Source organism: Belonocnema kinseyi, chromosome 2 (assembly GCF_010883055.1).
Source record: "Belonocnema kinseyi isolate 2016_QV_RU_SX_M_011 chromosome 2, B_treatae_v1, whole genome shotgun sequence".
Lineage (NCBI taxonomy): Eukaryota > Metazoa > Arthropoda > Insecta > Hymenoptera > Cynipidae > Belonocnema > Belonocnema kinseyi.
Genome location: NC_046658.1, coordinates 73,101,134 through 73,128,022, shown reverse-complemented (window position 1 = coordinate 73,128,022; position 26,889 = coordinate 73,101,134). Strand labels below are relative to the sequence as shown.

The 26,889-nt window shown below is 32.0% G+C and overlaps 3 protein-coding genes and 1 non-coding gene across 6 annotated transcripts in view; 3 read left to right on the top strand and 1 right to left on the bottom strand.

Moving 5' to 3' along the window:
- The window catches only part of LOC117166829 (glucose dehydrogenase [FAD, quinone]), a 20,704-nt gene extending 10,285 nt beyond the window's left edge, over positions 1 to 10,419 (top strand). The window contains exons 2-4 of one of the 3 annotated variants that reach the window (XM_033351162.1): positions 2,155 to 2,259; positions 6,035 to 6,976; positions 7,646 to 10,419. In XM_033351162.1, the coding sequence (XP_033207053.1) occupies positions 6,250 to 6,976; positions 7,646 to 8,790 (1,872 nt within the window). In that variant the 5' untranslated portion in view covers positions 2,155 to 2,259; positions 6,035 to 6,249 and the 3' untranslated portion in view covers positions 8,791 to 10,419. Of the gene's footprint in view, positions 1 to 2,151; positions 2,260 to 3,750; positions 3,866 to 6,034; positions 6,977 to 7,645 lie in introns of those variants that run through there. The other 2 variants (XM_033351161.1, XM_033351164.1) reach the window with 2 other exon arrangements.
- The window catches only part of LOC117166834 (flotillin-2), a 342,246-nt gene that overhangs the window by 282,309 nt on the left and 33,048 nt on the right, over positions 1 to 26,889 (bottom strand). The gene's annotated exons all lie outside the window — the stretch shown is intronic.
- On the top strand, positions 45 to 116 carry Trnaa-ugc. Its single transcript has one exon. It is a non-coding gene; the product is annotated as a tRNA-Ala (tRNA).
- LOC117166833 (glucose dehydrogenase [FAD, quinone]-like) lies at positions 19,962 to 25,439 on the top strand. The gene is made up of 2 exons (XM_033351168.1): positions 19,962 to 21,732; positions 25,057 to 25,439. Exons 1-2 carry the CDS (start codon positions 20,074 to 20,076, stop codon positions 25,087 to 25,089), a joined length of 1,692 nt encoding a protein of 563 aa, XP_033207059.1. The 5' UTR covers positions 19,962 to 20,073; the 3' UTR covers positions 25,090 to 25,439.

Genomic DNA, 26,889 nt, shown 5'->3' with positions numbered 1-26,889 from the left:
TCGATCAATCAAGTTTTTTTTACTTTAAAGGACCAGAAGAGAAAGGGGATGTAGCTCAGTGGTAGAGCGTTCGCTTTGCATGTGAAAGGCCCCGGGTTCGATCCCCGGCATCTCCATCTTTTTTTATTATTGTTTTTTTTATTTTTCGTCCTATTTCTTTTGTCCCTTTTTATAAACTAAGATTCTATTAACACTACCAACCATATAACAACGTTCCAACTTTCTTGCTTTCTTTATTATTCGTCCTTCATTTCTCTCTTTTTATAAAATAAGATTCTATTAGCACTACCAACTCCATGCATTTAAACCAGTCAGATTTCACGCTTCAAAAAGTTACTTCTTTGATTCGCAGTAATCCATCATCTATATCGATTTGAATCAGTGAAATTGCATATTTAAATTTATGAATCAATCATTTGTCTTTTGAATTAATCTTATTTCAGTGTTGTACGAAATTAAATATCATTCTACGCGTAATGTTATGAACCCATGAAGTAGCATCATTATCGAAATTATATATCCCCGGTGCTTAGGAGAACGAACCAGCAAATAATATCGCTGTGAAAAAACACTTCTTATCATAACGCCATGAAAAAAAACTCATCTCTATAAAATCCGATGAACAAAAATATATCTCAGCAAACACTGTAAAAAAATACAGATTGGTAAACGCTTTTACAACTTCTACAACAAATTTATGGAATAATCACTATTTCTATGTCTATAAAGTTCTTCTTGCTCTTTGCACAATTGTTTTAAAATTTACGATATCATTTATCTACTTTAGTTGAGTCAAATAATTGAAATACATTTTCCATCAATGTCATCCGATGTTTCGACAATTTGATTTTACCAGTATGATGAACAATTATTACAATAGTGAACCGTGAATTTAATATAATAATTTACAAAAATAATTATTTGACTGAACCAAAGTTCATAAATATTGTTAAGCAAAACTCGATAAGTTAAAATATTCATAAGATAAATACTTTTGTTACTGTGTAATGAAAGTTTAAAAGTGCGTCTTTCATTATAATTGAAAATTTATCATTTATAATATTTATGATTGTTTAAATATATATTTATAGTTCTTTGCATAGTCCACCAATAATACTTTTTTTGCGGCAAAATTATTAGTATAGTTTTTTCTTGGAATAAAACAGTTTAATTAAAAGTTTTAACGAATACGGTCTTTTTTCAAGGATTTTTCACAAATAAGGTTTTTTTTCACGGTTTTTTCATGAGTAAGATCTCTTTTTACGGGGCTTACATGAACATTGATCTTGAATAATAATATGAAATATTATTAATTTTCGTAATTTATATTCGGGGACTGAGTTCGGATTATTTTGAAAAAGGTATTCGTTCCGAGTTTTGCAAAGAAGCTTATAATTCATACAATGAATTAATTGTATTATGCTATGTAATTCGGTGAGTAATAGATAAAATATGTTGTCTGTAAATCGAAGAAGATATGTTAGATTTAATTTTGTCTTTTAATTGACCTGAACATTGAGTAACGTCTCAAATTCACGATAACGGTAATTACAAAATAATCTGAATCAGGAGTAATTTTGTCGATGAATTTGTTTTGTTTGAATTAATGTAATTTGTAGTTTATTTTAAGTAAAAAATACAATATTTTACAGTAGGATCAAGTAAATTGTAGAAGTGAATTGAATTAATGCAATTTAACACTGTTTATTGTTTTAAATGCAAGAATTTTTCTCTAAGAGATACATGTAGAAGTATTTATTAATGTACGAAAACTATAATTATCCTAGATTTTGCCCGTGTGCCAGCGGTACCACTACAAAATTTCAAGAATAAAATACTTCACCGAACCAACAACTTATTCTTTAAAAAACTCGGAACAAACCCTTTTTTGAAAAGAACTGCGAACCAAAACCTTCTTCAAGGAGATTCGGAACTAACACCTTAATCTAGCCATGCGTCGATATAAGGATATAAATCCTTGCGAACTACATAGTTATTTTAATTTTTTATTTGTTGATGAGTATGCAAATGGAAAGTATTACATTCATTTATGAAAATGTCAGGCAAGCATTAAATATATTGAAACACAAACAGTAAAGATACACTTAAAATATATACATACAAAAAATAATATTTAAATTTGCGTTTCAGCAGCAGGATACGCCTTGATCGAGAAATTTATGAGAAAGAAGGCACCACTGGCAATTTAAACGAAAGCGAACGGTTGCAAATATCAATACGAATATGTGATTGGTTAGGGTAAGTGAATCAGATTTCTTTTCTCACTTTAATTTCCCTTTAACTTTATGACAGTGATAATGCTATAAAATTCTAAGAATCCATCGAAAACTTTTCATAATGGCCACAAATAGACACCAACAAAATTTTATATTTCACGCTTTCATGCATTTACGCATATTAAAAAAATTCAGAGTACTTGGCTTTCAGAATTCCAATGTTAGCACACTTGAACTAAACACCAATATAGGTCATTTTCACATATTTTAAGATTTACTATATTTAGATTGTATGAAAAAATATATGATAATAGGATTCTATTTTCAAGTACCTATCGATTTATGATTGATGAGAATAATATACATGGTCCTAAAGGATCGGTTTTGAAAGTTTTTTTAAAAATATTGTAAGCATACTTTTATGAAAGCAATCATACTTTTCAAGGTTATAAATCTAATTGAAAAATATATTTATACAAAATAATAAATGCATACAGAATGCAAGTACAGAACATGAATGATATTGTCGAATTATAAATACATTTCCTTCACTATTATCGTCCGTCGTAAGCCGAATTTTTTCAATTAAGTTATTATTAGAAAGTAGATATTATTTATACCCAAATGACATTAATCACGTGAAAGCATATTTGATAAATGCGTATTTTATTACTAAAATATAGGATGAAAACTTTAGAGAATTTAACGGACACAATCAACTTCCTATTCTATCTTAAGATTTGCGAAAATTAAATGAATATGACCAGGTTGACATATAGATTTATTAATATCACAAAAAGTAAATGAATTTCCTATTTGTTACTAAAGACACGCCAGTTTATACGAAAACGTAACATTAAAGTTTTGCAAAATTACTTTTGGTTGGGTCGGGAACGGGCACACAGAAAGCCATTGATATGAAATTTGTTTTATCTCATTTTAAACAATGAAAATGTTTGTTGACCCTTTATTTGTTTCCCTAGCTGTTTCAAAAACTTTTCAAATAAATACAACACGAAATATTCAAATTCTTAAGCCGCTTCAATCAACGCTTGCAATTTCCGGAATGTGTTGCAGACATGGAATCCTAAATTACATATGTGAAAATAGCCTATATACCAATACCACCATCTGATGCACTAGTTTCTATCTACACGTTACCACAACAGTATTTCTTCATAATCTTGACCGCAATTTGTAGTAACTTTGACATTCACTTTTTTATTTTAAGATGAACTGCAATCTTTCTGCAGTATATTTTGACGTATTTTCCTTTTTTCCAGAATGGTATGCAATTCTTTTACAAACTACGAGAATTACTGTCACCAATCTGTAAGCCACAGATAATAAATAACCATCTTCTCGCATTTTGCAAATGTAGTTAGATTTGTTGATAAACTTCGAAGTATTTTAATATAAACATGGTAATTTAAACATTGTCTGCAAGTTCTTTGACCTCGCCTAATAATTGGCGAAAGTATTCTAATTCTATCCTTTTCTATTGAAGTTTTTTAAATAGTTCCATTTTCACATAACAGACACGTACAAGTATAACATAAAAAAAAATTTAATTCAAGTTTGAAATGAAGATGACTGGATACTTTATGGCAAAACAATTTTTTAGATCGGTAAGATTATGCTTTTGGGAGACCAATTTTCTCTACTGATCATAAATTCAATACTTTTTTGAAAGGATAAACCTCCGAAAACAAAACCTTTAAATTTTAACTTGTCACTGCTCCTGGAGTTTCATTTTTAGCCCTAAAGAAAAACTATGTACGGAACAAATTAACAACAACAAAATTTTATAAAGTTTTAAAGTTTTATTTTATATGTATATGTAGTAGGCATTTAGAGGATTCAGGCATTCAGCCGTCTGCCATGGCGTTCAACCGATTGCCAGCATTTAGAAGAATTTTGAACGAAATCTATACCAGGCGTTCAAATGCCTGGTTTATTTAGGCATTCAGACCAATACTCAGATGTTCTTCTGATAACCTGGCACGTTTTAAACAATTACAGGAAACCGACCACAAGTATTAAAGCACGTTAAATGGCTATTTAACATTTTACTTTTATTTTCCCTTTCATCTAATTAAGGGAGTACCCTCGGTAATAGAATTACAAATGAGAATCGTTTGATATCTAGATGACAGTTGTATTAAAATGCACTGAAGCTCTGGTTAAAATTTTGAAACCTTTCAGAGCTTCATAGTCGAGAAATCAATTATTGAAAATAACATCTGGTCTTATGAGAAGATGTAGTTTTGGAAATATATAAAAAGGTTGAAAAATGAAAAAATTCTGAAATAATTCTGACATATGTAGAATGTTATCCGAAATCCATATCTGCTTCGAAAAGTATCATTCAGACCCCATAAGAATAAAAAAGTAATTATTTATACCGTAAATGAATTACTGACATCAGTGAACTGAAGGTATGGCAATGTCGTTTCCGTTCCAACGTGCTTTAGTTTATACGCGAATTTCGAATAATTCGCGTACCCACACGTAACGTTGCCAAACTTAGGACTGTGACCGTATGAGTCAATGACAAATCGAAGCGTTCTCTCAACTGACTTGCTACGTACCGAGGGTACTTCCTTAATGAAATATGCTTTAAAAAAACAATAGATAAGAATAATGATTTAATGTCATATACTTAAAAAAGTCTTTTAATTCAAGTTCATGTTTTCACAGCTTTCGAAAATAAAAATTTCCTTTTTATGTTGCAATTCAGTCACTAAAATAAGTTAATGGCATAATTTTAAATCTGAACGCATTTTTTGTAGAAATGGTGCATGTTAAATGGTAAGTTGAGACATTGACTAAAAAATTAAAATTAAAATTCACTAAGAAATAAACAACTGTCCCTTAATTTTTCAGGTAATCTCTTGTTATTCTTACACAAAATAAAATTTTCAAGGTGAAAGATCTACGTATAAAATAAATACAAAGAAAACTGTATTATTATTTTGAAATTCGGTCTTGGAAAATCAAAATAGCAAAATTTTGACTTTAATTAATTGACTTTCGCTCCACATATTCCGGGTTGTTGTTTTTCGATAATTATAGTATTTCTTTAATTTTTCGTCAAACTCAATCCTGTTTACAATGCACTCACCCACAATAATACTGTTAAATCTTCGGTCGCTCCTACTGCTCGCTTCACGATCGATAGCAGACTGATGTCATTTATAAATCGTTATTAAGTTTAGAATTTAATTGGTATCAATAACATCTGCATTCTATTGAATGACGAGAAATTTCACTACTAAATAAAAATAAGTAATAATACACAATAATAATACATAACGTATTGAAGATGTAGTAAATAATGATAATTAAAACAAATATGAATGGACATAATCATGCAACAATAATTATTGCCCTCGTAATTATTAACATAAATTATAAATTCATTAATTAATTTTTGAATTGAAACAAAGGTTTTTCAATTTAATGATTATTTTCTTAGTTACCTTTTTCTTTATTATTGAACATTAATAATATTATTAATATAATTATAATTGGGCAAATTTAACAAATAAATCATTGTTTACCTTCCGGCAGTCGGTTGAAAGTCTCGGCATTCGGCTAAATGCCTGAACCCTCTGAATTTTTTCCTAAAATCGATGTTTTTAAAATATTTCTAAAAAATGCTTGCGTTTTTCTTTAAGGTTCTGAAGTAGAATCCCGAAATAGTGGCAATTAAAATTTTTGAGGGGGCGTTTTCGGAAAATCAGTCTTATTAGATACAAGCTAATAATAACTAACGCAAATCTACTCATTTTTAGAAAATCCAAACTCAAAGGACGGGGTGCCCAGAATTATCAATTATACGATGTACAGTCCAAGTGAAGAGCGACGTCTTAAAAGAATAAAGTCGAGGCCTCCAGATTTGTGTCCACGATAACAACCAGAAGGAAAAGATTCTTCAAAATAAAATTATTCTACACGCATTTAAAATTATTTATGGGAATGAAAAGAAGTTTCAACGAGGGTGATAGAAATGGTTTTCAGTGCTATAGTTGTCACAACAGCTTTAAAGGGAGCTCTCGGTCTTGTGGGTTCGAGTCTATGGTTCGTACCTCTATTAATCGCAGGACTTTCTTACTACCACTATGACCAACTGGATCCCGAAAGCAGGCCAATTAATAGATATCCTCTGGATCCAGAATATGATTTTATAGTAGTTGGTGGAGGATCAGCTGGTGCAGTGGTAGCCAGCCGATTATCAGAAATCCCCAACTGGAACGTTCTTTTATTAGAGGCTGGACCCGACGAAAACGAAATCACGGACGTTCCTTCATTAGCTGCTTACTTGCAATTAACGAAATTGGATTGGAAGTACAAAACGGAACCAACTGGAAGGGCATGTTTGGCTATGAATAATGGAAGGTGCAACTGGCCCAGAGGAAAAGTTCTAGGAGGTTCTAGCGTACTAAATTACATGCTCTATGTTCGAGGAAATAAACACGATTATGATCTTTGGGAATCTCTAGGGAATCCAGGTTGGGGATATGATGAAGCTCTCTATTATTTTAAGAAATCTGAAGATAATCGGAATCCTTACTTGAAGAATAATCCATACCATGGATCTGGGGGATTTTTAACTGTTCAGGAATCACCATGGAAGACGCCCTTATCAGTAGCTTTTGTACAAGCGGGAATGGAAATTGGATATGAAAATAGAGATATCAATGGTGAAATTCAGACCGGATTTATGATTGCTCAAGGTATGTAAACACTTGTGACGTTCCGGAAGTTAGGAGCTCACTTACTCGGTCACGTAGTTTAAGAGATCCTCTCGTTTTTGTGGACAAAGGTAAAAATATCGATTTTGGGGTTTGAATGGATAATTATACTTAAATTCATGTTCTATTAAACGATTACATACTTATGTTCCGGAAGAGACGAGAAGTAGGTAAATTTTATGTTTGAAGAAAGCGCACAACATATGTGTGATTAGCACTCGCCAACTTTAAATGTGTTTTTTTTTAAAAGCGGTTTTGGAAATTCCAATTTCAAAATTGCCCCAGTGATTCATTTTTCAACCTAAAATTTTCGTTCTTGGCATAAAATGTCGACAATTTATCTGGCTATATAACCATACCTGTGAAAAAAGTGGACCTTTTAATTGCGGAACGTCACACTTTATGGTATAGTTGAAGCTATAGCTAGAACTTTTCCCGTGAACAAAAAGTTATTTATGATTTACATATTGAAACAGTTTTCAATGTCACGGATTGAACGATAATTTATTTGGAACTTACTTTGTTTCTGATAAGAGAATATGTCAAATAAATCCTATATAAATTATACTTTCTAATGGTTCAGATATACTCGTAATATCAAACAACCAAAGAAGATCTATCAACATCACAACTCAAATTTTATGTCCACAGGTACAATTCGACGCGGTACAAGATGTTCCACAGCGAAAGCCTTTATCCGCCCAGTGAGACTTCGAAGAAACTTGCACACGGCTATGAACGCTCACGTGACAAAGATCGTTATTGATCCGCTAACAATGAGAACTACGGGTGTAGAGTTCTATCGTGACGGAAGAAAGCAGTTCATCAAAGCAAGGAAGGAAGTGATCCTTTCTGCGGGTGCCGTTAACAGTCCCCAACTTTTGATGCTGTCCGGAATCGGACCAAGGGAGCATCTTCATCAAGTTGGCATTTCTGTTTTACAGGACCTAAGGGTAGGGGACAATCTGCAGGATCACGTAGGAATGGGAGGACTAACTTTCCTTATAGATAAACCAGTGTCTATAGTTCAAAACCGTTTCCAACCAACGCCAATGACGATGCACTACGTGGTCAACGGCAGAGGGCCAATGTCAACTCTGGGTGGAGTTGAAGCCTATGCTTTCGTCAATACCAAATATGCAAATAAAAGTGGTTTATTTCCGGACATACAATTCCACATGGCTCCAGCCTCTATAAGTTCAGATGCTGGAGTCCAAGTTAGAAAAGTTCTTGGCATAACAGATGAGGTCTACAACACTGTTTTTAGACCTATCTCCAATAGAGATGCTTGGACGATTATGCCCCTTTTATTAAGGCCTAGATCACGTGGAACTATTAGATTGAGAAGTTCTAATCCTTTCCAAAATCCTGTGATTAATGCAAATTATTTTGACGATCCCTTCGATATTGCTACACTAGTCGAAGGTGCAAAAATCGCCATGAGAGTCAGCGAAGCGGAAGTTTTCAAGCAATTCGGTTCCAGAGTACATCGTATCAAACTTCCTGGATGTAGGCATCTGAAATTCGGCTCAGATGCATATTGGGAGTGCCACATTAGGCACATATCTATGACCATTTATCATCCAGTTGGTACAGCTAAAATGGGACCCCCTAGTGATCCAGAAGCGGTCGTGGATTCAAGATTAAGAATTTACGGTGTGAGTGGTTTGCGAGTCATAGACGCGTCGATCATGCCAACGATATGCAGCGGAAATACGAACGCACCTGTTATCATGATTGGCGAGAAAGGCGCTGATCTTATCAAAAGTGACTGGTTAGCTAGCGGTTACAGGTAGATAACCTAATCTATAGGTAGTCGATTTTTTAATTAAGTTAAAGAGGAATCGATAACAGAAGACTTTCTCTTCTTAGATGAGCGATAGTTAAAGTTTAGTTAAGTGTTATCAGTTCGACGTACTCGGGTAAAAATTAATGTAGGTTCGAAACTGTGAAATTCTATTATCTAGCCATGATAATAAACATGACAAATTAGTGTACGTTTTTGATATGAAAAAACACTTACCAAAATTTTAGTACTAAGTATAAAATAATAAACAAGACAATAATTGACATTTAGGTCATTATATATCAATTTTATGTTGATGAATGTTTACGAAGAAAAATAAATGTTAAATCCTAGATATTAAAGGATCAGATATACGCTAATTTGAATTAGCGGTATACTTATCGCTAATTCAGGTTTAGAGAGTAATGGCTATTCTAAAGCATAAAAATCTATATCTGTTGCTGGTAAATATTCATTTTTCTCCGTGTGGATGTAGATTATAAATGATTGATTATCAACGACATGATGATGGGTACAGATCTCATTCCATAGAACGAAATGTCCCACAAAAGTTGAATTAATAATAATAATAATAATAATATAATTGACTCCACTTTTTTAATTAGGAATTATATATTTATTTTCCACAGTCTAGGTGTAACTTGTATATATGGTAATAATTTAAACTTTTCATTTACTATCTACTGCTTTTTGCTTATTCAAAGAGGAAGCTTTGTAGTGGTGACGATTTTAAATTTATCAAAATAGTTATATTTAAATACATTTCAGCTAAGATGCATCTAATATGATGTATTATACAAAATTGACTGGATGTATGCGTTTTTTAAGTGTGTATGTGCATTCTGCATAGATTAAGTCATGAAATGTCCTCTTTATTCTTTTCTTGAATATCTCAAAATAGACAATTATTACATTTTAACATTCATGTCGAGAACAAATAAAGGGTGGCAGTGTAGAACTAGATAGCCAACCTTTTGATCGAAAATAAGTTACACTTCGCCACTAGAGTAAATATTGGTTTCATTTTTAAGTGGTGATTTTGACTTCACAAAATGTTCTGAACTGCCACCCTTCAAACATTCATCCTTTAAATGCGAATGGATTGATCTACAAAACTTACGATGTTTAAAAAATAAATAAATAGACATTTCTAATATTGTTCAAATAACTTCTAAAACTTGTATAATTGGATGATAGTGTAATTAAAAAGAAATATTCCTGTAACAAAAAACGAATTATGCGACCTACGCAAGGAATACATTCTAGTAGAAAACAAAGTATATTAATTTTTAATTTTTAATTTTGAAAGAATGCTCATAAAATGAGCACCTGAAGTCGATACGACAAATAAAACTTTAGAGCAAGTTAACTAAATAATGCTTTATATGATATAATATTACAAGAAACCTAGAATTAAATATTGTATATAAAGCAATTTGACAGAGGATAGCAACCAATTAAAACGTCGATCTAAAATTTACATTAAGCATACAGAAATTACTTTTAATTATTTAAAGAGAACAAAATCTCAGGTATAGTAATAGATCTGCGTGCCATAAAGTCGTGAAGAATCAAAAACAATTTATATACATATTCATAGGTACTAGTTATGTTAATTGTATGATTTAATTAAATGAAATTAAAATGTTTGTAACTGATTCAAAATGCATTATTTTCCACCCAATACAACCCCCCCCCCCCAAGATACTCACTTTTAAGTAATTTTTACAGGATAATCGAATTTAACTACGGAGCTATCTCTTTGTGAAGGTTGAACCTTATTCTTCTAATTTTAATAAGGAAGAAAGATTAATTATGTACAATTGAGAAACACAGTTAATTGTAAGTTACTTTCAAAACAAGATTTCGAACTGCTGTTGTGGATTAGTAAAATAGAGGAATAACATAGGTTGGTATGCAAATGGAAATTGTTTCTGTCCATCTAGTTGTCAATCAACGCTTGATGCTTCATTTATCTATTCCCCTTGCAAGAGCAGTTGTCGTTAGTTAATAGGTCGAGTAACGACCTCCGACAAATTTCGCGGTGATAAGTTTTCTAATGCGGTAAATTTAGTAGACTACGAACTTTCGTTGCCACCGTGGATTTTTTTAAGTTTAGTTAAATGATACAGCACTTTACTCTTTTTACCTATACAAATAGTAATATAAAAATAATAAATAATACTCGTACACAGTAATATTTCGTATATTAGTGTATTTTATAAAAGTGCTTTAAGATTCGAAACAAAGTAAGTGCATTCAAAAAAATTAATAAGAAATCAAGATACAGTAACTACACACATGTCGCTTACTTTGTTTCGCAGCATCAACGGAAGGTTGGCCACAGGACAGGAGGGTGGTCAACATTTTTTTAATGATTTTAATGCACATCACTTGCAAATTTGTTCCAATACACAAAAAAATACATTTTTTCAAATGATATTTACAGGTTCCGCACCCCCCCCCCCCCCCCCCCCCCCCCCCCCCTTCCCCATGAAGTTTAACACGTATTTCCTATAAGAAAAAATTCGTTTTTATCAATTTTATTTAGAATTATCATTTAGTAAGTAATTCGAGTTCAAATAAAAAACATTTCTCTTCTCAAATGGCCATAAAATTCGAACAAAATTTGTTTTTTTTTTAATATCACCCCCCTATGATTTTTAAAAAAATTAAATTTAACATATATAACTGTTTTAAAAAATTAATCACAATATTCTCTTAGAATACTGCAAGAGATCTGCAGTTTTTCTATAATTTTCCACTTTTCAATTATTATAAGGTAATAATTATTGCAATTTAACAAACCTAGTTGTTTAAACAAATGATTATTGTTCATAAATATCGTCTCCTATAGTTAAGCTATAGATATATTTGCGGTTTTTTCTGAAACTTACAACTTTGTGTCCACTGTATACTTAGAGTGAGGTAATAATTATTGCAAATTATCAAAAATAATTGTTTAAACAAATTATTAATGTTTATAAGTACCTTATACTATATTCATGTTAGATAGTTGAGGGTTTTTCGAAAAAATTTACTTTTGTCCACTTTGCACTCAGTGAATTAGTTTTATTCTGTTGCCAATGTTTTAATATCATCAATTTAAACAAAAAACCTATCATGCAGTAGAGATGGAAACAAAGAATGGAATAATTAAGATTAGGTGGAACGAGTAAGTCTGTAAATGACTTGTAAAAATTATGTTTTCAATTGCAACACGAAGTTTATTGCAAAGCATAAAAGAAAAATTTGGAATTGTACATATTTTACTAACCCCAACCTCTACTACTACTATCCCTATCTTGAAGAAAATACATGTAATTCAAATAAGATCATATAAAGTAAGATATAGAGATTAAAATGGTCTACATAATATAATTAATTGATTAATAACATCTCACGGGACAAGGTAGACTTACTGCAGTCAGGAAATTGCTTCCCATACTCTGTAACTACCTGCAGTAAATATTGTTTCTGACTTGCGTGACTAGTAAAAATTAAAGTCTGATATTAATTTTACAAATATCTGTATTATTTCAGTAAAATACATTCACAAAAAAAAGAGATTGTTTACTAAATTATTATCTCTTATATTTGTTTATTATTTGTTTATAACTAAAAAGCCAAAGAAAAGTTAATTTTTTAACAAAAAACCGCAAATATCTAGCATTAACATAGAAGATAGTTATAAACAATAAATACTTGATAAAACAGTTCTTTTTTCTCAATAGCACTAATTATTCACTATAAGTAAAAAATGAACAAAAAGCTAAAAATTTAGGAAAAAACGCAAAGATATAACATTATTCAAGACAATGTTATTAAAAAGAATACAAAATTCTTAAACAATTATGTCAGTAAAAAGTAGTATTTTATGTATTACAAACAATTTGTATTTAAAACCCCGAAAAATTATAATTAGTGCCAAAAACTCGCAAAACCCAATTTTTTACTTATAGAGTTTTTTGTGGGACCCTATGAAACAGACTTATAGGTGTAGTAGTATTTGTTTTAATCTGCCCGCTGCGCAGCCACATTCTCATCGCACGCTGAGCCCACCGCTCACTTTGCTCGCAAGTTTGAGCGCGCGTGTGTTGCATCTGGCACTTCGCGCTCTTTGTACTAGCCCCACATTTGTGCATAGGCATTTGAAAATTAAAGGTTAAAGCATCGACAACTGCAATTTTCCGATTGTGAACTTCACGAAAAAAGCAAGATCTCCACGCCCTACAAAAAATGATTAATAACAAATTTGTAGATCTTTTTGCGGTGCAAAATCTTTCTCTATTCTACTTTTTTCGTATCTTGCAAAGTTTGGTCGCAAAATAGAATTATTGAATTTTCATCATTCTTTGTACTTATTAAATTTGAATTTTCGATTTTTCAAGAAAATTCATATAAATTTCAATGTTATTAATCAAATAACAGAGAAGAACTGAGATAAATTATTTTTTATTCAAAGCAAGTTTTTAAGTAAGTTTTATTCTAATAAGTGAGATCTTCATTAAATCCAGGGGCGTTTGGCGATTATTATGACCATAGTTTCCAATTTGGCTCAACGGGGAAAATGCGAAACTGTAACGCTGATCGCCTTTCGTCCAGTTACCTTCTTTTTATTTAAATAAAATATCAGAATTCATGAACTTTTTCGATTATATTCAAATTTATGAAATATTAAAGCGATATAAACATTTATTTTCGTAGTTCTAAATTAAACATGTATAAATTACGTGTAAAAGAATATCTAATTTATGATAAAAATATTTGATACTTTTGTTATCTTTATATTTATATTATGTACTGTTATTATGCATACCTAAACTCATAAAATAACACGTAAATTAGTAAAATACAGATGTTCAACAGGAAATTCACCAAAAAAATCAAAGCTTCTATCATTTCTATCAAATTCTTACGAGGGGCGATTCACTCTGAAATAAGACGTCCGTGTGGAAAAATGTCCTGGCAGTCTGCCCCAGGTCTGGATTTATCTAGACTGTCCAGTCTGGAAGATCTGACCTGATCCAGGTCTGATGCTAGTCTGGCCGAGGTCTGACCTTATCTAGACCGTCTTGTCTGGAATGTTTGGTTTTCCCTAAGACTGGCGATGATCAGCGAGCCGACAATCAAAAAAAGTTCTAATTTCGATCAGCCAATTTTTCTGACATATTGCAAAAAAGTTACAGGGTGTTTGAAACGATAGAAAATAAGAAATTCAGACTATCAAAACAAGACTATTTTTTACCTTCAAAGAATGGCTTGGCTCGGGTTTGGCGCCGGTCAGTTAGACAATATCAACAATGGTAAGTTCGGTCTGGAAGATCTGATCTGGCCCAGACCTGGCGTTGATCAGCGAGCCAAGAACAACAGAAATCTTGAGTTCGAACCACAAATTTTGTTTGGAACTTATTTTTAAAAATTGATATGGTATTTAAAATGATAGAACATAAGAAATTCACACTAGCAACGCAAGACTTCTTTTTCTTAACACCATGACATACTGGTCTGGTCAGGTTTGGCACTAATCAGCAAGCCAAAAACAAATCAAATCTAAGTTCAATCAGTAAATTTATTTTGACATATTCCGAAAAAGTTACAATGCGCATATAATGAAATTTTTTTAACCACGTATGCTTATAGTGAAAAATGATATTTTCCCAAGTCATTAGAAAAATTAAATTGTCAGATGCAGTCACAACATGACTTTGACTCTGACCTCTCTGACACACTGCTAGTTTTTGTCGATCAAGTGTCGCAAGCTGTGAGCCAGTCAATAACTCGCAGCTGACCAGCCCATACCTAGCGGCTGACCAAACGGTCTGGCCTGGGGCTAGCCAAGAAAAACGTTACATTTTCGAACAGTCCCAGGCCATACTGTCTGGTCAATGCCAAGACTGGTGACCAGACAGTCTGGTCTGGGCCAGGCCAACGCCAGAACATTTTTCTACACAGGCGACACTAAGTTTAGTGATTTCACCTGATCTGCACTGATTTCCACTTCTGAATTAGTGAGCTTAGTTTTGAACTCATCATGCATCTTCATTCCATACACGGGACAGAAGGCGAAGCATAGGTTGCCACGGTGACGTATTTTCCGGCCTACTCCGTGAGTGCAAGTGAATCTTAAATTCTGAGCGCATAGCCCTTGAAATTCTTCCGTTAGGTGTGTTACATGTAAAGCAGTTTGAATGTTTATATTTCGACATCGGATGTTGACATTTTGGCGAAAGACGATTAGCGCCACAGTTTCGCTATTTCTGCGCTCAGTCAAGTTGTGAACCAACTTCCTGTATGTTGTTTTATGGCGCTTACTTTATTTTGGAACCTTATTCTTTACGAAAAAGCTCCTTAGCATAGATACTGTAAAATAAAGTAAGTGTCTTTTGAAACCGAGACGAAACGCTACTCCGAGGTGAATCCATAAAATAATTTTTACAGAATCATCAAAGGCTTGATAATTGTATTTTAAAAATTATCTTGGGCTCAATAGACCATGCAATGTATCTATTTTATCACTAACATAAATAAATATATATTGATCTATAAGGGACTAATATTGCTAAAAATTTCAACATCTTACATTAATCAAAGGATAGACTACCCAAACTTTCATATGTATCTCGTAAAGAAGTAATTCCAAAATAATAGGACTAAGGTGCGATTGAAGCCCTCCCGTAGAAGAATAAAATCCATCCCAATCCGGTGTTTCTTGAGACCCAGTTTTTAAGTTACTGGTAAGTAACCTATGTTAAAAAATATATATGCACAGCAATATTTAATACTTTTATAGTCTTATAGTCAGCAGTAACTAAACACTGTAAATATAGTAAATACAGAAAATACAGGTTATGTATCATAAAATTAACATTTAATCAAAAAGTTAAGGTATCTTTAATTCTTGATTTTTTTCTTCTTTTAACTAGGATAGACTGGTTTATTTTTGTACTAATTTAGTGTAGAATACACAGTTATCATTATAGTATCAGTATTAATATAGCCCGCTCCGCTTTTATTTGTTCACACCTCAGTGCTCGCTTGAGTGACAACCGCCGACCCCCCGCACCTCACGCAGCTCCTGTCACACCTACCTGCGGCGCGGCATCGATTCTCGGGAGGACTATAGAAGGGAGGGCTATTGCAAAGTTTCACTGTACCTATGACATTATTACATTTATTAACCAGTTTTCTTTTTACAAAGATCTGTGAAATATATCTTCTTGAGAACATGAAGAACTCATACTAACAACTATTAAAATTTTTAGACAATTTAGGCACTTTCTACATCACGTCTAAGAAATGGTTTTTAAAAAACTGTATCGATTTGCCACGGTTGACGGTATGGAATAGTTTTGTACTGCAAATCATAAACACGTTTACCTTTATTATGAAAAATGTACTATTTGATGGAAAACAAAAGAAGCTATTGAATTTTCTACATCTTTTTTATCAGTAATTAATGTTAACTTATCGCTTCGGGTTGGCCCAATCGCTATACACTGCTTACAATATTATTTGCTTACTACTCAGCCTGTGAAATGTTAGAAAAAGTGATTACGCTCAAAGTAACTAAGCGCAGCAGATAAAAATATGTCTTATTATAACTGCTTTTAACATGCGTCTCAATCGAATAATGTTGTGCACTGTAATTTTGTTCGAAAATAAGTAATTGCAACAGAAAAATCCGAGGTCTCGGCATTTTAAGAAACGATCAAATTAAAAAAATCATATACATATATTAAAGTGATTATTATCGTCTAAACTCTAAAATCATATAATAGTTTATTTTATTGATAAAAAATTGGTTTTATTCGTTTGAAAAAAACTGTTTGTATTTATAATCATTCCAAACTTCAATAAAATAATTCCTGCAAATTAAAATGTGCAATTTGTTATGCAAATAATTTTTCAATCTAATCTCTAACTGTTTTTTTAATGTTATCAATTTCATTTGTTAACCTAATTTAAAAGCGAATATTTTCTACATTTTAATCGAAAGAACCTAGTTTATGCAACCAAGAAACAATTATCATCTAGATAATTATATCCAATTTAAATATGACTATGAAAAAAATATTATAGACGGTTTATCGATACCAGCAAATTACTTAAAATGCTTATTCGATCACATTCCAGTGAAACATTGTTATCTTACATATTTATAAACATGTATTTTCTATGTATATATTGAAAATCCGTTGAATCTAAATAGTGTCAAACGTTAGACAGCCACGGGAAAATTTTCACAAAATATTTTAACAGTGCAGCTTTTCAGATTGCTCAGTCAAAGAAACTAAAAGAAAAGTTTTTTATGAAACATGAATTTTTCATATTTTCAGAATGTCAATTCGACTTTCGTTGTGAAGGAGATTTTTTAAATGATGCCTATACGTCGAAACAGATTTAAAAGTTTAAACAAACAAATCAAAACAAAATTCCGCACGTACGTTAACTTTTTTCCCTGGCAGGTTCAAAATACATTACAAAATTGTATCAAAGGGAAAAAACCTCCTCATTGCAAACTTTATTACATAATTGAAATAAATTATGATGCGTGTGTAACAAAAGAAGTAAATGCTTTATCAGCGTAAATTGGCTTCAAAGAAATTTTCGCGTGAGATGCATACATCGGGCTTTAACTAACAGTACTGATTTCAAAATCGTTTGCAATTCTGAAACAAAACCATTTAGTCTCTCATGAAGATCCATCGGTGCAAAATCGCCATTTGTATCACGCACACCGCCGTGACGATGATTTACGTGGGGCGAATGCAATTACTGTACAACTTACGACTTTAAAAAAAAATGAATTAAACTTTAACCTTGATGGAAACTTAAAGTGCGGATCGTAATCATTCACAAACGATGATAACATCAAATCCACAATTCCTATTTTAAGGCACCAGAAACTTCCCCGTCATAGTATCTCGAAGCCACAGCTTCTTTTGAGGTATCATTGGCGTAAAGTGTTTCTGGTAGAAGGGTAAATCATGAAATAAGTTTCTTATAAGATAAAATGAAACTTATATGTAATTGTTTTTATGAAGATTGAAACATGCATCAGGATAGAAAAATCCGGAAACCAATCATTTCAAAGAGTTCAAATCGATTTTCATTCGTTATGAAAGAATCGCACTAGAGGTGAGCAAAATATTTTTCTTTTTGTTGTCAGAAAATTTTAGAATATTTGTTTTTAATTATTGTGAATAAGAGTAAAATTATTGACCTTATGACTTATGACCGATTTCATTTTAAATCAAGCAGAGAGGTCCACGTGAAGGTGTCAGAATAAATTGGCCTTTAAATATATCACACTACAATAAAAATAAAAGGTTTCGTTTATTTTTTTTAATGACGAAATGGCGGCTATTTTTCTAGAAACATTGAAACCGGATTTTCCCAAAAAGTGCACATTTAAAATTAAAAATTTTTTAAAGGAATATTTCTGATACTATGCTCTACATTTTTCATTGATGATTTTTTGTTGGTAAACCATTTATTTAGCTAGACCAAATTTTTTTCAACAAAAAATCAAAATTATTTACTTTTGCATAACATATTCAGAAAAATGGTAAACGTAAGGAATACAAATTTGTTTAGAATTAAAATGTCTATCAAAAAGTCTGTTACACTTTATAAAAGGTTTCCTTTCATTTACTTAAATATTTCATGGTGGGTTTGAAGTACCATTAACCCTAAGGTATTCCGAAATTAAATTTTCATGTTGGATATGAAAGTAGGTACCATTACGATGATTTTTAGCCTAAGCTCAAAATATTTTGTGAAGGGGTTTTCAAATAAATCGAAATTGTAGTATGCGATATTTTTCTAATTAGCTTTAAGGATGCATAATACACCAAAATGTTATGGAAAAAAAATTAATTAAAAAAAAGTTTGTATTTATTTTAAAACATTTTAATAATTCAAATACCAAAAATTGATTTCTTCAATAAGAGCCTTATCAAAGATTAGCTGAAATTAAATATTATCGTTGGATATGAAAGTAGGTACTCTCACAACGATTTTAAGCTCAAAATAAAATTTTGTTATCAGGGGCTTATTGAAAAAATAGAAATTTAGTATTTCACTATGTTTTACATAAGATATATTATTAATTGCCCGAATGCCCGGTCAACTAAATTTCGGCCATATCGCACAGGTAATCTATACTACAAATTCGGCTATAAAGAAATTTACAGCTATGATAGTTTCGACAATATTCGTAAATGTTTAAGTCAATAGAATTTAAAAAGTGTACAAGACTTTTTCATGGGAATTGTTATTCTAAGCAACTTCATATTCTTCACATTTGCACATTGTCCGTAATATTCCATAAACAAATTTAGGAGGTTAAATATTTGGGAAATCCAGTTTTAATTTTTTCAAAAAAATAGGCGCCATTTTTTCATTTTCTAAAATTTCGATATTTTTTGGTCAATCGATAGATCAAGGCTTTCCCCGCCATTTACAATAATATATAAAAATATATGTAACCAGTATAAAAATACAGCATTTAAAAAAATTCTGTTATTTTTCGACAGATTTTGACAATTGGCAGATTAACTTCAATAAATATCCTAAGATAGATATTTGTCGGCTAGAATATGAAATATGTATCCCTTTATTTTTATCGTAGAATTCTACCTATTAGCGCAGCGTATGTCGATTGTACCACGCTGGCTGGACTTGCGCCTCACTGCAGCGGGGATCCAAACGTTATACGTACTTCTTAATCTGTAAGGCAGATTTGCTTTTAAAAATTATAGAACATTGTTGTGCTTAATTTCAAGAACATAAAACTAAATTTGAATTGTTTATTTTTTAATGCTTAACAGCAAAATATAAGTGTCACATAAAATTTTCAGATCTGAAATATTGGTGTCGAAACTTACGAACAAGGACTTCAATTGACTATATACAATCACGACCTCCAGATAACTGTAACAACACAATCAGGAAAAGTGCAAGTGAATCGCTTTAAGGAATTCCTCAAAACGACCTTCCCCCTCATTTGATTAGATTCAATCCTTCTACTCGACTTCTACCAACGTTGACCTGACAAAGTCCACCGAATCCTATATAAGCCAAGCCTTACTCGGACTTCTTTGTTTATACGCTACTTAGACAGGACAGGGAGATGGCACGTAGGGTGACGTTCATTCACAGTCTAGTATTAGCAATCGTTTTGGTAGTCTGCCAACGGAGCCCCAACCCACAGAGTTATCGAAACCTCTATGGAAATCAGGATCATACACCATTTTTGGAACACCTCATGAGCCTCAGTGCAGGAACATTAAGGTTTTTGCAAGAAGGTGAAAGATATATGAGAAATGAGCTGAATGACATAACTCCAGAGCAAGATGATTTATACGATTTCATCGTCATTGGAGCTGGAACGGCAGGTGCAACCATAGCCTCCAGATTAAGTGAAATAAAAAACTGCACAGTGCTACTCATCGAAGCAGGACGTAGTGAAAATTTATTAATGGACGTCCCACTGTTGGTCAACTTGTTGCAATTTAGCGATGATGTCAATTGGAAATACAGAACAGAATCGTCGGACAAATATTGCTTAGGGATGAATGATCAAAGATGCAGCTGGCCTCGAGGTAAGGTTATGGGAGGCAGCAGTGTTCTGAATTACATGATTGCAACCAGAGGAGACCCGAGGGACTACGATACCTGGGCAAAATTAGGTAATGAAGGCTGGTCCTACAACGAATTATTGCATTACTTCAAGAAGTTGGAGAGATTAAATATCCCTGCGTATAAAAATGACACTGTTTTTCACAATACTAAAGGACCTTTGAGTATTGAATACCCACCATACCACACTCCTCTAGCAGAAGGTTTCCTGGAGGCTGGATTGGAGCTGGGTTATCCTCTGGTTGATTATAATGGAAGGGAACATGTAGGCTTCTCCTATATTCAAGCAACGTTAAAAAATGGAGAAAGGGCAAGTACCAACAGGGCTTATCTTCACATAGCAAAGGAAAGGTCAAATCTTTTTCTGACAAGAAACAGCATTGCAGAGAAAATTATCATTGATCCAAGAACAAATAAGGCTGTAGGTGTACAGTTTAATAAAGAGAATGTTAGCATCAAAGTGCGAGCTAGAAAGGAAGTTATTCTTTGTGCTGGTGCTATTGGATCTCCACAATTATTAATGCTTTCTGGAATTGGGCCCAAGGATCATTTGGAAGATGTTGGAATACCTCTTATCAAGAATGCACCTGTCGGAGAAAACCTAATGGACCATATAGCATACGGTGGTTTAGTATTTTTAGTGGATCAGCCGGTTTCGATTTTACCACGAGATGTGACAAATCCTGCACGACCATATATTCGACAATATTTCACCAACAGATATGGGCCATTGTCAGTGCCTGGATGTGTAGAAGCTCTGGCTTTCGTAGACGTTGATCGACCTCGAGATACAGAAAGTTATCCCAATGTCGAGCTTATGTTTGTTGGTACCTCTATGATTGCTGGGGGTGGTTATTATCAAAATGTTGGAATAACTGAAAGCAATTGGCAAGAGCTGTTTAGTAAAGTAGAGGGGCGACATTCATGGACTATATTCCCCATGTTGATGAGACCCAAAAGTCGAGGACGGATTCTTTTAAAAGACAATCGACCTTTGACTAAGCCTAGAATTATACCGAATTATTTGGATGACCCTGAAGATATACGAGTAATTGTAAAAGCTGTAAGGACTGCGATTGAAGTGAGCAAGACAAGAGGCATGCAAAGATTTGGGTCCAATCTGCTCGAGTTGCCGATTAGTGGCTGTAAGAAATTTCCACATGGATCAGATGAATACTGGGAGTGTGCGGTTAGGACCTTCACCTTCACTATTTATCATCACTCTGGCACGTGTAAGATGGGACCTGAACATGATCCGACGGCAGTAGTTAACCCGAGATTACAGGTAAGTAATTTTAATTAAGATAATAAGTTACACTACACAATTTTTTTCACAAAGTTTATAAACTTCAATACAATCTTTTTTTAATTACGTTATAAAATGTTTTATTCAAATATCGTAAGCATTGTGTAATTTGAATGGTAATAACTCATTATAACGTCATATTTATTCTTTTAATGAAGTAACCTATATTTCATATTCGGAGAAATTCTATCTTATCACTAAACTCTCGATTCTTGGATTTTCTTTCATTAATTGCTCTTATTTGATTGCATGCAAACGAAATATAATCTTTACAGCGATTTCAGAGTAATATTTACCTGCAACAAAAATTTAATTTACGTGTTCAGATTTACCCACCACATGGGAAATGGTTACCATGCCAACTCTATTAAATCTTGTTTTGTTTTGATGCGAGAAAATTCAACTTCATATACTTGAAAATTACCCGCAACAAAAATTCACTTCTATTTGATTTGTGTGTCGAATAATTCAAGAAAATGCATCTGCCTAATATCCTTATAGAAGACTGTGTTTTGTCTATATAAAATATATACATACAGGAAAAGGCGGAAAAATCAAACTTTGCTCTAAACGACAGGTACTTAAATTTTCGTTCACTACTTACTTGTCACCAATTTCAAAACGATACAAGCAAATTTTTTATTTTAATATTCTTATCAGAAGACAGCATTTTATTCACGCACACACTCGGAAATGTACACGAATTTTTAGTACAACCCAAAAATACAAGGTCACTTGAGACTCCGGATTCTATATCCCCGCATTAGATTTGACTGGCCGCTTTGGGCCGCTCGAGTTGGCCCCTGATGGCTTGAAAATTAGTTTTTGAAAATTCAACTTTTTAACATATCACTTTGCAGGAACTTTCATGGCGCATCTTTTTCTCTCGGCAAAAAAGCTTTGTCTTCTATCGTTTCTATACAAAAAATAGAAAAACTTAGTTTTTCAGAACAGAAAATTTACTAAATATTTTCACTTTCCCTCGCTCCGTGAGACAAAGTTCTTTATATTTTAAAATGAAAATTTGGGAACTTGTCCTTCAAACCGTTCTTAATATAATGTGTAATTGAAAATTTATTGGTTTTGTTGCATAAAAAAATTATACCTTTTTTTGGCAATCAGTATCAAAATAACGTTAGACAATTTTCAAACGCTTCGTTTATCGAGGGAATTTTGAGTAAGCCCAAACTGTCAGCGAAAGAAATGTTTAGTAGAATATAATTAACTTTTCAGAAAAGTTTCATTTAAAGTGAATTATTCCTCAACAAAATAGGAGCATTCAAAGAGCTTGGCCGATCGCGTGTGAGGCGATAACTTTCGGAGCCCGGTTGCACCGCGCGCCATTTAGTCTTTAAAATAGGTGTACATTAGCAACATAAACAAACAAAGAACGACTGTATCCTCCATTCATATTAAAGATTTGCTAAGAAAGTATTACACATCTCTTAAAATTTAGAGAACACTGAATTTGATTCCTATAAGCAAATATATCTATACCTATTGAAAATTAATAACTAAAAAAGTAAATGTTGAGTTTGCCAGAAACTCTAAGTGGGGGTAGAAAGACAAATAAAAGTGAAGAAAATTGGGCTAATAGCATTAGAAAATTAAAGAAAAACAAGGTATGTATTTGTACGTACTTCCTTTGAAAACATAAAAATTGCAATACTTATAAAAGTGAATAAAATGAATTATTGACTTTGAAGATTATTTTCCTTATAATTTTTATGTGGTCATTTTTATTTAACCTCTACAATACTGTATATAATTATGTCCATTATAAGATTTTCTAAGAACTCTATTCATGCTGTTTTTACAAGTATTTTATATGTTCTAAACAATTTTTAACTACTTAGTGTTATAATTACTAACAAGTTTAGTTTTAATAAAAACCAGAAAAATAAAGTTGTAAATAATCTTTTAAGGGAAAAATAAGCTATCGATAGATAATTAAACTATTTGTTGGAAAATGAATTTTTTGTTGAAAATTCATTTCTCTTTAGCAGAATTAAAAAAAATTAATTTGTGTTGTAAGATATATTTTCTCTGAATGTTTGTATAATCACCCTGTAAATACCTATATCTAATGTAAGATGTAAATACTTAATGATTTTGCCCTAATAAAAAAATATTTGTTGTGGTTTGATCAAATTTTTATTTAATAGTATAAACAATTAATTAGACTAAAATGATGCCAGTCCAGGGGCCCGACGATATGACGCGACGGCACTCTCGAGCAATGCGATTAGAATGATCATATTTTGTGAACGAATAATTAAATTAAGGTGAAAATTTTCAAGAACAAAAAATCCCTCGATAAACGAAGCGTTTGAAAATTGTTTCGCGTTATTTTTATAACCAATATCAATACCAATACATTTTCAATTGCACATTATCTTAAAAACAGTTTGAAGGACAAGTTCTTATATTGTCATTTCAAATTGTAAAGAACTTCGTCTTTCGGAGCAAGTTAAAGTGAAAGTATTTAGTAAATTTGCTGGTCTGAAAAATTAAGTTTTTTTTATTTTTTACAGAAAGAGTAGAAGACACAACTTTTTTGCTGACAGAAAAAAGATACGCCATAAAATTTCCTACAAAGTGATATGTTAAAAAGTAGAATTTTCGAAAACTTATTTTCAAGCCATCAGGGGCTAACTCGAGCGGCTTAAAGCGGCCAGGCAAATCTTATCCGGTGTTATGGAATCCAGAATCTCACTTGTATTTGATGTTAGGCAACACCAGAATAAGATTCATACCAATATTTTTAACGGACAACTGCTTTATATCTACCCACGCAGTTTTCCGCACATTTCAGAGTGTGTTTTTGGCTAAAGCGTTGTCTTCCGATAATGATATAGGGTTAAATATTTTTTTTACTGTTTTCTGAGATCAAATCCAAGTATTACGGTCATTGTCGTCCTAAAAGGCAGATTTCTAAAAAAATAATTTATCTATGATTTTAAGAATCTGAAATTGTTAGAACAATTTTTTGTTAAGGAAACTTTTTTTAAACAAATTATGATATTTTTAAATTATTTAGCTATTATTGAAATTGGAAACAGTACAGTTATCGAGAATGTTTTCCCGGGAAAATAAGCCGTCTTTTATTAGAATGCAATCATTTTTTTAAATTGATAAGAAGCGACGGTCAGAAAAAATTCAATTGCAAAAAACATGGTAAAAATTAATGTTTGTTTTTGTTGTGTATTTTAACATTTTTAATAAACATAATGTTTTCTATTTTTAATTACATCAGTTATAATATTTGTATTCTTAAAATCATAGAAAAACTATTTTTTTCAGATATCTAACTTTTGGCACGACAACTACCTATAGTGAAAGAAAATCCGAGAACCAGAACGTTTAAAGGAGAATTCTAACTTTTTCGAATTTTTATTTAAATATTTCAGAGTGCGTGGGTGAATAAAACGCATACTCCCGATAAGAATATCATGGTAAATTTTTTCTTCTGTTTTTGAACATCGAGTAAGAGTAATTATTAAGAGAAAATTTGAGAACTGTGTGTTTAGAGGAAAGTTGGAATTTTTCAGATTTTTTTCATCTACATTTTAGAGTGTGTAGGTGGATAAATCGCAGTCTTCCGACAAGGATATTAGGATAAAACTTTTTCTGATATTGTGCGACATTAAGTGCAAGTGATTGGTTAAATAAAATTCGAGAACCGCATATTTAGAGGAAAGTTATTGGAATATTTGTGTACTTGTCAGAATGCATAGAGGATACAACGAAGTCTTCCGATAATGATATTGGAATCAATCTTTTTTTTATGTTGCCCGACATCAAATAAAAATAACTAATGAAAGAAAATTCAAGAAATGGGGTTTTAGTGAAAAGATAGAATTTTTTTCGAATATCCAATTCAGCTTATTTCATTAAAATAATAAATATGACGTTATAATGAGTCATTGCAAAATAAAACCATATACTACATTATTTTTACAATAATTGAACGAGAAAATTTATTTCAGTAGTTTTTAAAAATTGTATACTAGCGGTGTGTACGTTTAAGTGATTAAGCAAACTTATTCTTACGAGTACGTGTGGCACCTGGACCTCATTGTAACTTGAATCTGATGCAGCGGTCAAAGACAACATTTTACATGTTATTATTCCAGTTTTTAGGACTGAATAACTTTTTTACTACTAACTATGAAGAGGAAACTAATTTATGTTGCAAAAAAGTTCAGGTTTTGTAATTACATTATTATTTATTCATTTCTCACCATATTTTTATAAGTTATTTTTTAAAAGCTTTAATTTTATGATTCCACTTAATTAAATTCTCTATTTAGATTTGAGCAAATGAGAAATAAGTACTATGCCCTTGAACTTTAAACTGACAAAGTCTATATGTAAAATTATATTATAACAACGTTTCAAAAATATAGTTCGGTTTCATTATCAGGTGACTAATATACCTATAATCTATTTGGACAATTCTGTAATTAAGGTCATGTAGTCCTTACAGATATACATATACACATACTTATGATATTAGTAATTCAGTTTCCGCATATTTATATAAACAATAATAAATATTTTTCACTGAAACTGTTGTAAACGCAAGAAGCATGAAAACGGAGGTAAATAGCCAATTTTTTGTTTCAACAAATAAAAAAATGATGACAGGTGAAACCAAAAATAGGATATTTACCTCCGTTTTCATGTTTCTCATTATTTTCCAAAGTTTCAGCGAAAAATATTTATTATTGTGGACACAAGTATGTGAAACTAAATTGCTAATATCACACAGCGAAACAATGACTTAATTTAAGTCAAAAATTCGGCTTATTTTAAGATGTCATAAAAAGAAGAGTAGGCAATCTGAAATTAAGAATCACATCTGAACATTAAATTAAGGGAATTATTATTATTATTACACCATTAAGCCATTTCCCTTTAGGGGTAGGCGTGAATTCTCGTGCTATTTAAGTAAATAACACGTTCGTTCCGCAACACTGCTCCGACCCAGGTTGCTGATCAATCTTTAGCAATCACCCCAAGCGAAGAACGTCACGAAGTCGTTATGTAAGGTTCCCCACTTGGGTCCATTAGTGGCCAAGGTCTTTTGTTTCAGGCTTCATTCACTCTACTGACACTCTTTTTATTAACTAT

Excerpts from the sequence above, each read along its gene's own strand:
- LOC117166833 (XM_033351168.1), top strand. The coding sequence starts at position 20,074 with ATGAGCCTCAGTGCAGGAACATTAAGGTTTTTGCAAGAAGGTGAAAGA. Across the intron at positions 21,733-25,056 it reads TAGTTAACCCGAGATTACAG|ATATCTAACTTTTGGCACGA; the intron begins GTAAGTAATTTT and ends TATTTTTTTCAG.